This window comes from Denticeps clupeoides, chromosome 12 (genome assembly GCF_900700375.1).
Source record: "Denticeps clupeoides chromosome 12, fDenClu1.1, whole genome shotgun sequence".
NCBI lineage: Eukaryota > Metazoa > Chordata > Actinopteri > Clupeiformes > Denticipitidae > Denticeps > Denticeps clupeoides.
The window spans coordinates 13,123,770-13,138,873 of NC_041718.1; the positions used below are offsets into that span (position 1 = coordinate 13,123,770).

The 15,104-nt window shown below is 45.6% G+C and overlaps 1 protein-coding gene across 5 annotated transcripts in view; it reads left to right on the plus strand.

Moving 5' to 3' along the window:
• pax7a (paired box 7a) overlaps window positions 1–15,104 on the plus strand; it is a 43,151-nt gene that overhangs the window by 15,760 nt on the left and 12,287 nt on the right. For all 5 annotated transcript variants that reach the window (XM_028997610.1, XM_028997609.1, XM_028997608.1 and 2 more), the window contains exons 5-7: window positions 1,832–2,031; window positions 9,754–9,919; window positions 10,196–10,392. In XM_028997610.1, coding sequence (XP_028853443.1) covers window positions 1,832–2,031; window positions 9,754–9,919; window positions 10,196–10,392 — 563 coding nt within the window. The remainder of the gene's footprint in view (window positions 1–1,831; window positions 2,032–9,753; window positions 9,920–10,195; window positions 10,393–15,104) is intronic.

A 15,104-nucleotide genomic window follows, 5' to 3' on the forward strand; every position in this document is an offset into this window, starting at 1 on the left:
AGAGGGAAGAGATAACAGCTACTCAAATCCGGTCACATGGAGAATTCGGTAGCGTCTGAGAGGGGAAAAAAAGCCTCGGCACGTCCTCCCCTCCCCTGAGGACATGGAGGTGACTTTGGAAAGTGATCTACAGACCACTGCACCAGTCTCAAGTGTTGTCATGGTGAGTTAGCGGCAAATTGCAGTGCAGCATCCTCATGAAAACCAACAAAGGGATATGCTGTATATGTACATTTTTCAACTTTGTATGTTCAAGGGTATTTTTTTTCCGATAGAGTGCGGGGCAGTGTTGGAGGAAGAGTGGAAAAGAATCAATCTTTATTAAAAGGAGAAGACGAAAGAATTGATTTAATGAATGCGGGCTCATGTCCTGCGGCTGCATGTAATCCGTTGAGAATCATTGAGCACGAGCTCAGGGAGACAAAAGGCGTTCGTCGAAGACTCCTCGAGTGGCCTGTAATGATAGTCTCCATATAATCTCATAATTCCTTGTTTAATTAAACTCCAGAGCCGGCCTTGAGCCCGAGCCAGTTTGGTTGGTCTTTTATTAATACATTTGTTTTTTTTTTATTTGGAGGGGGGGGGGCTATTTTGCTCTCTTTGTCTGAAACTGTGCAGATGCAAGTGCAAACACTCTTATGCACGTGTCCACCTGATCAACCCAAATCCACAGAATATGCACAGAAGAAGAAAAAAAAAAACAGCAAGAAGTAAATAAGACACGCATGCACATGAGCGCACAGCACAAGCTGTCCTCAGTGGCAGCCTGGCAGGCAGAGGGAGTCCGGGAGGAGCCAACCGGGCCCGGGCGCTGCCGAGGCGGAGAGGTGTGGGGGGAGAGGGGTGAAGGGTGCCTCGGAGGAGGTTTGACTGCAGCATGGCAGCTGTGGCAATGCGGGGGAAGGTGATGTGAGCCGCTCTTTCTTTCCTTCGATTTTTCTTCCTTTCTTTTTGGTTGTAACTCTCTGATGCTGGGTATATATTTCTGTGTATGATGCAATGTCGTACGTCCTAGGGCAACCCTGGTATGCCTCACCACTTGTCAACATTTGTTGTCTCAATGAGCGCATATGGGAGTGCGGTTTTTGGTGACAGGAAATGTAAAAAAAAAAAAAAAAAATGAAAAAGGCCCACATAGGAGGTGCACAAATGAAACCGATGATGCAATTTTATCACGGTATCAAAATCAATTATCACGCCGATGCTTTGTGGTAATATAAGTAAAGCGCAAATCCCTGTTTACAGATGCTCCTTTTGGCCTGAATGGAACCTGGCTTTGCACGGTGAATATGTTCCCCTGGAAAAAAAACATCGAGCTGTCATCTGCGCTTTGCCTTTGACTCCGTGCCTGAATAGCAATGTAAAAAATGTTGTAATTTATTTTCAACAGTAGCTGGGAACACAAAGCGCGGGATTGAATGGCTCTGGAGTAATATTGGCTGCTTCTTATTTAGGCAGTGCCCTTCTTAAGAGGATGCCCCCGGGCTAGCGTAAGAGAATGGTGGGGTTCGGAGAGGCAAGGTGTCCTGTGCAGATTATTCCCACCGACGGAGCACCGCCACCCCAAGCTGGCTTTCTCTCGCCTGACACCCATTTGCCCCTTTCTGGATGACTCACACAGAAATTACAGATGAAAAAAAAAATCGAAGCTGCAGATTCCATTATGTGCTCAAATAATAGGCAGATATGATCACAATTAGAATGACTGTCTTTTCAATCTTGCTATCTCAATGCATATAGCGTTCGGTTTGATATGGATATGATAGGAGAGGATAGGGGATTGGTAGGTATGTGTTGGGTTGATGGTTCATGGATCTCCTGCTTGCCGCAGGTAACCGCACAGATGAGGGCTCGGATGTCGAGTCGGAGCCGGACCTGCCGCTGAAGAGGAAGCAGCGGCGCAGCAGGACCACCTTCACCGCCGAGCAGCTGGAGGAGCTGGAGAAGGCCTTTGAGAGAACACACTACCCCGACATCTATACCCGAGAGGAGCTTGCCCAGAGAACCAAGCTCACAGAGGCACGCGTACAGGTCAGTGCCTCTTAAACACACACACACACACACACATAACAATAACACAAAAATGGCAGAAGTCACATGCACTAAAATGTACAGACAGACACACACTCATCAAACTTTACCTTGTACGCTGTCTCTCTCTCTTTCACACACACACAAATATATAAACATTTATTCAAGTATTAACGCACATACACACTATGTCCACAGAGGCCAAATCTTTCAGCACCACTCACCTCTGTTGTAGTCCCAAGGAATATCTGAGTTGAGAACGCCGTGTCTCTGATTGATGGATCCCCTGGACCAGTTGCTTTGGCCAGGATCAGGCAGCTGCAATTTTCATCATGAATCAAGTGAAATTGCTTGACTACATCGCACCGCCTCCATTTGCAATCCATTTAGTCTTGGACGTGGTTCACCCCCTCTCACTGGCACAGGACGTTGTGAAAAGCAGCGGCCATAGAGGCTTTCTGAATGCTTGCTTAATCAAAGCGTGGTGAATTGTCGTACTTGCAGAGAACAGTGACAGTGAAGAGTGTCGATTGAGGAACATTATGATGTAACATTACATTATGATGTACTGTTCTCACCCAACTTATTTATGATCATTCTCTCGTTCTGATTTATCTGAGACGGGCTTTTTATTTTGACACTGCCGCTGTGGCAGACATCAGCTGAAGTGAGAAAGCCATAGACGGCATCGCTCGCATTTTTTCACACCGAGTCTCAAAGAGCTGCCTTTGACAGCTAGTGTGTCCTGCCGTTTTATGTAACACCAAAGTCAAATACAGTAGAGTTATAGCAGCAGCTGTTCTAGTGGAGGAGGTGGGGGGCAGAATGCATTCCTGATGGATTTCTCATTTGGGTTCTTGGTCAGGATCTCTTCCCAGCCCTTTAAAGCCTGCCGCTGCTTGTAAACCTCTCTACATATCAGAGAGGATCCCTCATCCTCTCCTGGGACCCCAGGGTCCGACAACAACATTAATCAATCAAGAGCTTGTAAAAAAATGGTGGCTGGTGTGTGTTGGAAGGGGTGGTGGTGGTGGTGGTGGTGGTGGGGGCTATTCTCCTCTTACCCTTCCTTCCCTCCCCGACCATCCCCCACTCTCTCTATTCTACTGGTCCTGAATGGTGCAGTGTTAGGGGTAACCGATTCCACATATGTCTCTGTCTGTCTCGCAGATTTCCAAAAAGAAGACATGTGTCGAAGTGCTGGCGCACAGGAACGATGCTGAGAGATTTATCTTGTGCTTGTTTTCCAGCAATATATTAAAGAGTTAATGCACTCTGGTTTTCTGGGACCTGAATAAATGTCCCTGAGGTTTTCATGGACAAAAGCAAGCAAAGAGAGAGAGAGAAAAAGGATATCGATTTCAGATGGATCTGACATTGTAAATCTGGACATAAAACAAGAAACCGAATATTGATGCCGCATTTGGGAAAATGTGCCCATTGGGTAATAATTAATTTTCATTGCGAGTTATCAGCAACCTTAAGACACTCTCATTTAAAAGCAATTCTAATGCAATTAAACAAACTTGAACAGCTCAGTATAAGGTTGCAGGAACATTCACAGATACAATAATTGTCGGTGGTTTGTCATTCGGTCATGTTTGGCAAAGCCGCAAGGGTCTTGAGAACAAGCATCCTCTGTTTGTGTCCGTGTTGCTAGGATGCCGCAGCCATATTTGTCGACAAATTGAACATTTTTTTGAGGGGCCCCTGGTTCTATGTGTACATGTATTTATGGCAGTCGGTGCAAAAAAAAAGAAAAGACCAAACACGACTCAAAAAAGAATAAACAAGGCCAAAACACTCCCCCCTCTCTTCTCCTGGATAATGGACCTGAAAGATGTCATGTGAGGAGCAGAGGTATTTGAGTCATGGATATAATTTGTTAATGCAATTTTCCTCATAATCTAATTCTGAAACGCTTTGAAAGTCTCCAAAGGTCAACTCAAACTGAATTTTCTTAAAAGGTCACTCTAAGAAAGTGACTCTGGTTAACCAGAGTAAATAATGGCCATAGGTCTTGCAGTGTTGTTCGGCGGGTGGCCAGGGGAGGGGAAGAATGGCTCGAGACCGTGAAGGGGATTGGCGCTCTTTTTTTTTTTTTTTTTCGGAACTGTCATGTGTGCTTTTGTCATCGGGAGCAATGGCTCAACCGCTAGTGAGCAGGGGAGCACTGCTCATTTGCCCCCGAAATACTCATGTAGCCAAACTGAGAACTCGGAGGAGAACATCTTGCATCTGCCAAAGCTTTCAGATGGACCCCAAAGACAAAAGTTGTATAAATGTATGCCCATGTATCCTCTGTATTCCCATGTAGGACCAAGGAAAGATGATTCACCTCGCTGCAGGGTTGCTGAGGCTTGGAGAACTCTGGTGTTCTTTGACTCATACTTAGTGTGAGCAGACATCTGGCATGAAAAGTAGTCGTTTGGCAGCTTTCCGCAGTCTTAAGACTTTTTGACATCTTTCCTGCTCTTCCTCCAGAACAGGAATTTATTTTAGTAATTAAGTAACAACTTTATGCACTTTTTAACTACCTTGCTTAGCATAGGTCTGAAAAGCTTATCATGCAACTCTACATAAAAGACATAAGACGCAAAGATAAGTAACAAAATACAGTAACATTACTGGTCTGGGCTTCTTTTTAAATCACAAAACATGGCTGATTGTCATGAAAGAAGTCCTACCGCAAGGAAAACTTGCTTTATAGAGGAGATGAGAGAGAGTGAAAGGGGTCTGCCCATGTATCCTCTGTATTCCCATGTAGGACCAAGGAAAGATGATTCTCACCACCACGGTGAGAAAACCAGTCAGGCAGGGTTCAGAGCTGGGTGTTCTTCTCATAGATGAGAATAAGTGGTCTGTCTCTGGATAGACCTTTGGCCTCAGTGCTGACCTGCTCCAAGTGCAGCTGTGCAGACCCATCACGCTGCTGGAGAGGGCAGCAGGTTGAGAGGGAGGCCAGGACAGAGACCACCCCCCCTTCAGGCTGCACTCATCTGTTTCAGGGTGCAGACACCCTCCCGCCCACCTCCTTTATCTGCTCTAGAAACATCTCAGCCTCTTCTGAGTCAGCCAGATGGTGGATAAGTATACGTGATAGCGGAATGGGCTACTGTTATAGGGCTGGATTCCACAACAATATGTCACAATCTCCCGCTTTTACAAACCTGGGGTCTTCTGTTTGTTAAGATTTCCCAACCCCTATTATTTCTCATGAAGCAGACGGATTAAATGACTGTTGACTTTGTGAGTCACTCCTGCAGTGTAATGCCCATAGCCCCCCTATCTCGCTCCTCTCTCTATGAGACCCCCTTAAAACATCCATCTTCATCAGGCCCGCCTGTGCACTCCACCAGCCTCGCTGCTGTTTTATCACCTCAGCCGACAAATTGTGGGATCTGATCCATATCTCACAGGGATAAGTTCCAGAGAGCGAAGGTTCTTCCATCCCACTCCTCATTCCACCTCGCTGCAGGGTTGCTGAGGCTTGGAGAACTCTGGTATTCTTTGACTCATACTTAGTGTGAGCAGACATCTGGCATGAAAAGTAGTCGTTTGGCAGCTTTCCGCAGTCTTAAGACTTTTTGTCATATTTCCTGCTCTTCCTCCAGAACAGGAATTTATTTTAGTAATTAAGTAACAACTTTATGCACTTTTTAACTACCTTGCTTAGCATAGGTCTGAAAAGCTTATCATGCAACTCTACATAAAAGACATAAGACGCAAAGATAAGTACCAAAATACAGTAACATTACTGGTCTGGGCTTCTTTTTAAATCACAAAACATGGCTGATTGTCATGAAAGAAGTCCTCCCGCAAGGAAAACTTGCTTTATAGAGGAGATGAGAGAGAGAGAAAGGGGTCTGTTATGGCTGTAAATCAGCACCCTCTGATGAAGTAAATTACATTCTCCTCTATTTCAGATGATGCGTTTAAGAGGCTCTGGCAGACTCCGCCCTACAGAGTCTCATTTGAGACCTGCCCTCCTCATTCACATAGATTCCCTTTCATCGCCAATAAACATTTTGCATGTTTCTATCATAGTTAGTGGAATCTAATAAGGTATAAGGAGAGCATTTTATGAGGCGTACAAATCAATTTGACAAGAGGTTTTTCCTCCCTCTGTCTGGCAGCTAGGCCAGCATCCTCACGCTATTATGGAATTGGGAACAAGTCAGAGATTCGGTTCAATTTACTGTTCATTTCTCAGAGCTATAAATGAAGATGGAATGTGGAACTTAGAAAATATGGTTCTATGCTTTCACTCTTTTCTTGCACATAATGATCTCATGTAAATAATTTTTGCCATGTCTGTGCTATGAAGCTTGAGTTTTTAGAAGGATCCTTTAATTCATCAAAATTGATTTTGATTTAGATGTTAGAAAATTTGGAGCATTTCTGGTTCAATTTTACTTTCTGTACAGATCCTGGTTGGACACATGAGATATTACAGATCATGAAAAATTACGATAAAAAAATTATTGTACCAGCTGGAGAAAGAGAGCAACACAAATCCCACCCAAGCCAACAGGCAGCTGTGTTCCAGGGAGTCCGCCTTTATGTTCCATAAAAGAATAAATAGGATTTGTGGAGACTGAGGGGGAGAAATTGTTGCAGTGCATCGCTGCAAATGTTCTAACAGTTTTCTTATTATTAGAATTTAAATGACTTTCTTTCAGTCCCTCTGTATTCTTGATACTTATCGAGCTAATCCCACTCTCCTCTCTCAAATTCACACTCCCAGCTACTTTAATTAGCATAGTGCCAGTCTGGCAGGAAGAAAGACGGAGAGAGAGAGAGAGAGAGAGAGAGGCAGTCCACTCGTGCGATTTTGTAAATGCGATGCTTGTTGTGCTCCCCCGGTGAATGGACAAGTTGAACCTTTTGTCCCATTTCTAATTTGCCGCCATTTGACACACTTAAGCAGATGGATTACCTGTACAGGTAACTGGCGGCTTTTAAGACATGAAATATTATCCTCTCAGTAATAACACATTTTAAAAACCTTTGATCCCGGTAAACCAACTGTTTAATACCCGGGGTTGCTTAGCCGGCTTAATCGCTGATAGGAGGCCGCCATCGCCCACTCTGAAAACAATATGGCATTTACTGTTACTCCGAACAAGGAAAACGCGGAGCCTCTAGCTTTAGTTAAGAACATTCTCACGAACTGAGGGTAGAAACTGACCCATAAAGTGCAGGAATAAAAGACGAGGCAATATTACCCCATTTATCTGGGACAGATGCGTGCTGTAAAGAAAAATCCCTCTAGACCTTTCCACTAAGCGTGGGGACAGGTTTAAGGCCCGGTTGGGTTTCTTAGCGAAGATTTTTGGCCAGCTTTTTTTTTTTTATCCTGTAGGGTACGTACACGAACATGCTCTCAAATCAGCTGAAACCCCTACTGTATTACACAAGGTAGCTCAGGGTTCACTTTTCACTTCTCCAGGAGGGAGGAAGGGTGCGGAATGATGCAGGACCTGATGGGAGGAGGGCTGAGCGAGGCTCTGCTCTGTGGTGGAATTAGCCTAGATTGTGTAGGGAGGGCAGGGAGAGAATCTGCGCTCCAAGGTGACTTTTGTGATCGTTTTCCAGAGCGGCGCAACAAAATCCCTCTCTGCTGTGGCCAGGACCCAGGATCTTGCGGGAGCCCCGCCGGCAGCAGCAGACATCCAGTGACGCATCTTTCGCCGGCGCCAGACAAAACCGTACTGACATGCAGCTCAATGTTTGCCAGCTTTAACTCGATAGAGCAGCGGCCCGCTGGCATTTAACTTTAACTTGTCCATCCCGGTGTTTTTGCCGCACGCGTTCAAAGGCTCAAAACAAATTCACTTAGACAGATCAGTTTCACAGGCCGCCTTGTGATTATGGTAGACAGGTGGTCATGACAAATGAATAAGAATACACCACATTGCAACATTTCTGGCTGGCTGAATGTGACATGGGACAGTTTAGTGCATTTTTTCCCATATTTGAGTTAAACAAAATGCAGTTAAGATGAAGTCAAAGGTCTCATTTACTTACAAAACAGTGAAAGTCTTCCTCCGTCAAACAAGACGAAGAAGGGAAAAAAAGGAAGTTGACACAGACTTGAAAGATGCGTGGGGTGAAGGGTGAAGTCAGAGGTGAGAGGTGAGCTGCCACTGCAGGCCTGGTTGATTTGGGCTGAGGGGAAGGCAGGACGGGGGCCCTGGGCTGCAACCCCTGCTGGAGATCCACTCAGGCCTACCACTACGCTCCATTTCACCCCAATAAGAGGCATGCCATCGGGGGCGCATGAGATGAAGGCCTGAAGTAAGCCTTTTTGGGGTTGCAGGAGCCTTTAGGGAAGCTGTTTCCTCTGTAAAGTAGACAGACGCGGGCAGTTTGGCTGGGAGGGGCTATTTGTTGCTTGAGTGGTTTTGTTTTTTTATGGAAAAAGGGGGTTTAACTTCTGAACATATGACAGATGGAGAGAGTCATCGGTTTCTGCATCAAATGTTGGCACCCTATTGACAGCACTGAATGAGCTGCTGGTTCTAGTGAATGTGTTTAAAGGGGAGTGTATGAATGTGTGTGTGTTTTTGCTTGAATGACTGTGTTTGTGTGTGTGTGTGTGTGTGCGCCCAGGAGTAGCCATAGCAAGACAGAGTGTGTCCTTCTGTGTGCACCATGAAAGTGGAGCAGCCAAAAGCCTGTTTAAAAAGGGACGCCCTCCCATTGTGCTCAGTGTTCACCCCGACGTATTGAGGGGCTATTGTAGCCCCCTTTCATCTGCCCCTTCAATGGCTGGGCCCGTTTGAAACACAACAGTAGATGAACTGCACTGACAGTGTATTAAAGTCTGATGAATTGCCAGTGCGAGGCAGAGATCAGTGTCCTTCAACCTTTTCGCACAACGCTAGGCCTGGGCCTCGTCCCTGTGAAGCAGACCGGGGTGCGAGTTGGACGGCTGGCCCTTTCAGGGGGCCTAATTATATTCATGTTTTGCTGAAGCAGAAGCCCGTTTAGAATGTGTAAATTACCGTGGTCTCAAAAGGAGCGCCTCAGCTCTCTTTTCCCTTGTATGGGGGGCTTATTCTGTTTGGGCTTTAAGCGTTAGGGGGATAATGAGCGCCAGCAAACAGAGCGTTTTTTTTGTCTGATTACCGAACGGCTCCTGCTGAAGAACCCACAATGCTTTTGTTGTGATTTTCTGGTCAAAAAATAAGTCCCCTCATTGCTACACCCACTTAACCTCAATTATAGGACACTTGTTACATTTGAACGAGGTGCGTATGAGTGTGCGTGTTTTTGTACGGGCAGAGTGCTGAAAATCTTAACGCTGGCATATTGTAATGTCAGCAGGCACATGTGTGCCCATGCGGTTTCCCCCAGCAGGCCAGCACTAGCGGTGTCACTCGTTACGACCCCGTCGAGAGCGTTAAACAGGTTCACAGATACGTGGGGGCCGTCTGCTGCAGAGACATGTGGCCCATTTGTGACCTCTTAATGACTCTGTCACTCCGCTGGGTCTCTGGGAGACCTGTTTACACACATCACAGCTTTAGCCACTTAAGAAGAATAACAGGCCCTGAGCAGCGTGTTGAGATAGCCCACCATTTCCCACACCGCCACGCACACTCACACTCGTAACTCATTCACACGCTCTCACACCGGCACTCGCATGAGTACTCAAATTCTCAAACCATAACGTGCTACTTGTCACCTCACTTTCTTTTTTTACATTGTCATTAGGTGTGGTTTAGCAACCGGAGGGCGAGATGGCGCAAGCAGGCTGGGGCCAATCAGTTGGCGGCGTTCAACCACCTGTTACCAGGTGGGTTCCCACCCACAGGAATGCCAACCTTACCTACTTACCAGCTGCCGGAGTCTAGCTATCCCAGCACCACCTTATCACAAGGTACGGTATTTCCCTTTTTTCCCCCTCACTTTTATATTCTGAATAGCTGCGAAGTCAAGGTTTAAATTTACCCTCCACCTGAGGTCAAGGGTCAGGTAGTTTATGTTGGAGGTCTGTTTTTATTGCTTGTTTTATTGCCATAAGACGCTGGTGAATTTGAGGCATTTGTAAACGGGGTCGGAATGTACAGGGGCTTGTGGTTGGAAAGTTGATTAATGGCTGCAATGTTGGAAAAATGCCGATGGCCTTAACCACCCGCCGGGCTTCGCTTCTCAGATGGCAGCAGCACGCTACACCGACCACAGCCGCTGCCGCCGTCCTCCATGCACCAGAGCGGCCTGTCTGGCGACAGCGGCTCCGCCTACGGCCTCTCGTCCGGCCGCCACACCTTCTCCAGCTACTCCGACTCCTTCATGACCCCGGCGGCTTCCAGCAACCACATGAACCCGGTCAGCAACGGCCTCTCCCCACAGGTCAGTTCAAGGGCAGCAGCCCACAAAACCAACCTCAATCCCATCCAACACGCGAAAAGCCAAATTCATATGCAAACACTTGAATTTATTTTACACCGGAGTATTCCGTCCACCCGGTGTCTGCTACCATTCCCTGGGAGCCATTGCGTTTTCTAGACTCCCCTCAAAATTAGTGTAATTGGCTTAACATCAATAAATTAAAATTCATCAAGATAACAATACATCTGCTCCGGCAGCACTTTTGCTTTTCTCAAAGTTTCCAGGGATGGCGAAATCCTGTTCCGAACACATACGCGCCACGTCTGAACGTAAGCCTCACAATTTGGGAAAGCGGCTAATTACACTAAGCTTATAATTGTTTGGAGTTGGCGTGCCCTGGTGTAATTTGTCGTTTTATTGCTATCTTTTGTGCGTCTTTCCTGTGGCTTCCTGGAGAGGGGAGTTTAGCAGTGGCGCTGAGATGAACATCACCAACGCCTGCTCCCATTGGTGGAGTGAAAAATGCAACAGAGCATAACTAAATGCAATTAGACGCCCCAGTGTCCTAATTGGTATAGGAGTCTATAGATGCCATTGAATTTCGTTTTAAAATAAATTTTTGCCGGCTTTGCAATTGATTTGTGATGGGTTAAGAGAGCGTCATTGAGAAATTGTCCACACATGTTGTGTCTGCGTTTTTGCGCTAACAAGAGGCCAATTTTTTACTGATACCTGAAAGTGAAAAATGAGGGGAAAAAATGTCACGTCAACAACGTCACATCGATGCAAATCAAATGTGAGGTCTGAAATGTAAACAATTGCCCATCAATACTGGGCAGTCTGGCCGACCCTCACCAACAAGATGTGGCTAACAAGCAGAAAATAAGATTGAAATGGTGTGTAAAGAGTTGAAAATGAATTTCAATGCTGCATTTGTCCACAATTACCCCCTCATTCACACATGTTTTATTGAGAGTTTTTTTTTTTCTTCTTCATCTTCTTCCTCAAAAATTTTCTCAAAGCAGATTGGAAACGTTCTTGGTATTACCCCTCTTTCTCAGCAGAAGAAAGAATTAAGGATTTTGTGACAAAAAAGAGATTTTGCCTCATGCCGGAGCGTCAGAGGATAACATGGGCGTCTCACTGCGTGTTTGATTGTTAATCGTGGCAGAGGGCTTTAAGTGAGCTAATGCTCTCACGGCAAACCTGCATAAATACCCACAACATGGAGGGTTTTTTTTCCCATTAATGGGACTATTTAACATGGGCCATGAAAAAAATTCATCTCCATCTCATGCTTATGCTCAAGCTCACTCACGCACACATACACTAATATATTTAGATAACAAACATTTCCTGTTCAACACTGCGGATTAGAACGTCAGCCTTTGGGCGGGAAATGAAATGGAATTCAATTTTCTTTTTTTTTTATCATTTATTATTTTATTAATGCATCCAAACTACTTACATTTATTGTGATGCCCTGTGTTTGTTTATATGGGAGCACCTCAGGAACCTGCTGTATCTTATTGTAGGGAACATGAGCATAGTGTGAATTTTAATTTTGAAGATGTCCAATATGTTTTTGATCCTTGTTTTGGAAAAACGTGACATTGTAATAAGGAAAGCAGGGAAAAAAACAGCATTCTTTTGAGATTCTCACTGTTGTTGCATTTGTATGCATTGTTGCTTAAGAGGGCTTGAGTGTGATTTGAAAGAGTTGGGAAAGTGGGATCACATCACCCCAATTTCTTTTTGTTCCGGTTATAGAGAGTGCTGCGCTTAAAACAACCCCCCCACCCCTACACACAGACCCACACATCACCTCACAAACGCCCAACCCCCACCCAAGGCTTGCGTCCCCCACCCTGAGCCCCGCATCCCAGGGTGCCATTGTAAGGAAATGAATGTCCTCCCTGATGGGGAAGCCCACAGTTTGGCCTCCGTCTCCGCTCCTCGCCTCTGGTGCCAGGGTTTTTCGTCCTGCACCCACTGCCAAGCTCAGCAGCCACTGCATTCTTCACCCATACACAAGGTGGAGGGCATCTGCTGTAGCCCATTGACTCTGCCCACTGATCACATGCTCACACATTTATTCCAACCATTCCGGCCTTCTCAGGCTGGAATGGTTGCATCTGCAGTCTTCGCTGGTTTTAGAAATAAATAGCATATGAAGAAGAAAGCTGGGAAAGGTGACTGTACTCCTTAGCCATAGCACCGTATATTCATAGAATAATGGTGTCATGTGTTTATAAACAAGCATCGATTTTATGGTGAACTGCAGATTTTCTTTTTTTGCCAGAAGGTCCCATTACTGCAGATGTATAAACACAAATACATTTTGAGCTTCACCAAAGAACATCAGAGACTGCAGACCATTGGCCGGTCACAGTATGAGGGTGTCCCCTCCTTTCCTCATCCACACCTTTTCTGGGAAAAAAAGCAATTCATTTGTCGAAGCTACCCGTCCTCTCCAAGATGGAAATAACTAGCACAGCTTTTCAGACAACATCTGTTCGGAGGAGATACGCCAGTGTGACTGGACATGTGAGCTATTGCTCCTCATTTCTGCCACTGATGGGCCATCAGTTGCTGGTAAAAGATTGACCAAAATTCTGTGATTCCCAGTAAATGGGTTGTGGTGGCCAAGTGCCAGGTGGTAATGGAATCCCGTGGTGTTCACTGGCCCTGACAGGTGGCAGCATCCACCCCAATCCCATAACCCCTCCAGACAGCGCACATTTTCTCATTACGGCCGCGGGAAAAGCCATCCGTGTCAGAGCGGCCCTTGTTGCTGTCGATGTTGGTTATAAGTTTAGCTGGACCGGGAGTGATGCTATGTCAAGGGTAGGATGTATTAAGCCGTGCTCGGCCGAGTACTGGAGATATTTTTTTCGGGGGGGGGGGGGGTTCGTCCGTTTCATTTTGTGTCACAGCAGGCGTTGAATGGAGGGCTAGACAGCTGCTTCTACACTAAGCAGGGACAGGAAAACGTGGACAGGTAAAAACAAGTCATTTCCAGCCGCATTCGACCCTTTTCAAATTCACACTACTACAGTTAATGCACTTCAAATTGTTAATTGATGTTCTCTGGCAAATTGTACACGAGTTTGCTGTTTTCAGCAGCCAAGAACATATCGCAATCCTGGCCACATGCTGAAGCACGGCACCGGAGGAAACCCGCTCTCACCCTCGAGTCTTTTTTTTTCATGTGTGCATTATTTATTTAGTTACTTATTTATTTAGCTTTTGGAATCCATGTTCCTTGGCATAATTCCTCTTTATTGCATGACAGGGACACCTGCTGGGAAAGAGGAAGAGTAAAAAAAAAGATCTGCTGCACCTCAGCTCTCTCTCTCTCTCTCTCTCTCATCTCACAGAGGTTTATTCTCTGCTGCTGAAATGTGCAAATAGAAAGGTTAACCCAAAAACCTCAATGGGACAGCACTGCACCCTTTTTTAACCTGAGACTTTGCCGCGTACTGAAGAGTGCAATTTCGATGGGATTGTGCACATGGTGCCTGTTCTTTAGGATTTAATATTGGCAATGCACCCATCAATGAAGATTTTTTTTGTTAAATTGGGCCTTTAAAAACTTAGTTACTGAAAAAAATGGTAATTATGGGGACCAATTGCGTCAGTCTGCATGTTGACTGACAGCTCCTAAAAAAAGGTGTCCTCCGTTTTCCACAATTCCTCAGGTTCCTCTGAACTACAGCCACTGCATATGATTCATGCATGTGTGTGTGAGTGTGTGTGTGTGTAGAGACTGGATGTGTATTTGCACAGCGGCTGTGGGAGCACACTGGGCCTCCACACCGCGGGATCAGAGGAGGAGCGGCGCTCAGTCGTGCCTGTCTTTGATCCCTGTCCCCAGGCCTGCCTGCCTGCGCCGCGCGCGCTAACACCAGCCTCGCGAGCGATTCCTCACAACTGTCTGACAGAGATAAGGGAGGAGACTCAAACCGCACTCCCGACTCCCATTAGCCGCGCAGCCACTTCTTTAAAACTGGATGAATTATATTTAAGAAGCCTGTGCTGGCGTTGCCAAAAAAAAAATTATAAAAAAAAAAAAAAAAAAAGAGAGAGAGAGAGAGAGGGAGAGAAACGTACCAAACAATTTTGCCCCGTCTCCCACCGTCTCCCCTCGCTGACTTTTGACAAGACATTATGCACCTGAATATCAATGAGCGCGGGAGATGTAGTCCCTAGCATTATTAAAACTTGTGTATTAAGCCCCTCGCTGGGCACTGTGTCAGCTGGCAGGCTCTGCTGACAAACCAAATAGGATGAGCGCATAGCCTACACACACCCGATGCACTCTCCGAGCGGGAGCGGCGAACAGATACCCGCTAATTAAAACAGATACTGCTCAAATTGCCAACTATAATACTTATTTATTTATTTATTTATTTATTTATTTATTTATCTATCTATAAATGAAAGAGGCTTTTTGGAGGAAGACTAGCTTGTCGGCTGCCAAGAAAACCAGGGCCTCCAAATCATATCCACTGGCTAGATGTTTCTGGCATAAATCACAGCAGATCTGAGACATTTTGTTACTCTACAACTCTGATGCAAGTTCTCTTGTTTCAAACAGACACACTGACAAACACACACAAAACAAATCACACACACACACACACACACACAATAAGCATAAGTGCAGCTATAAATAAAAATGTCCATGTGTCTCTAGAAGCCGCTGTATATAAAAAAGACTATTTCTTTTG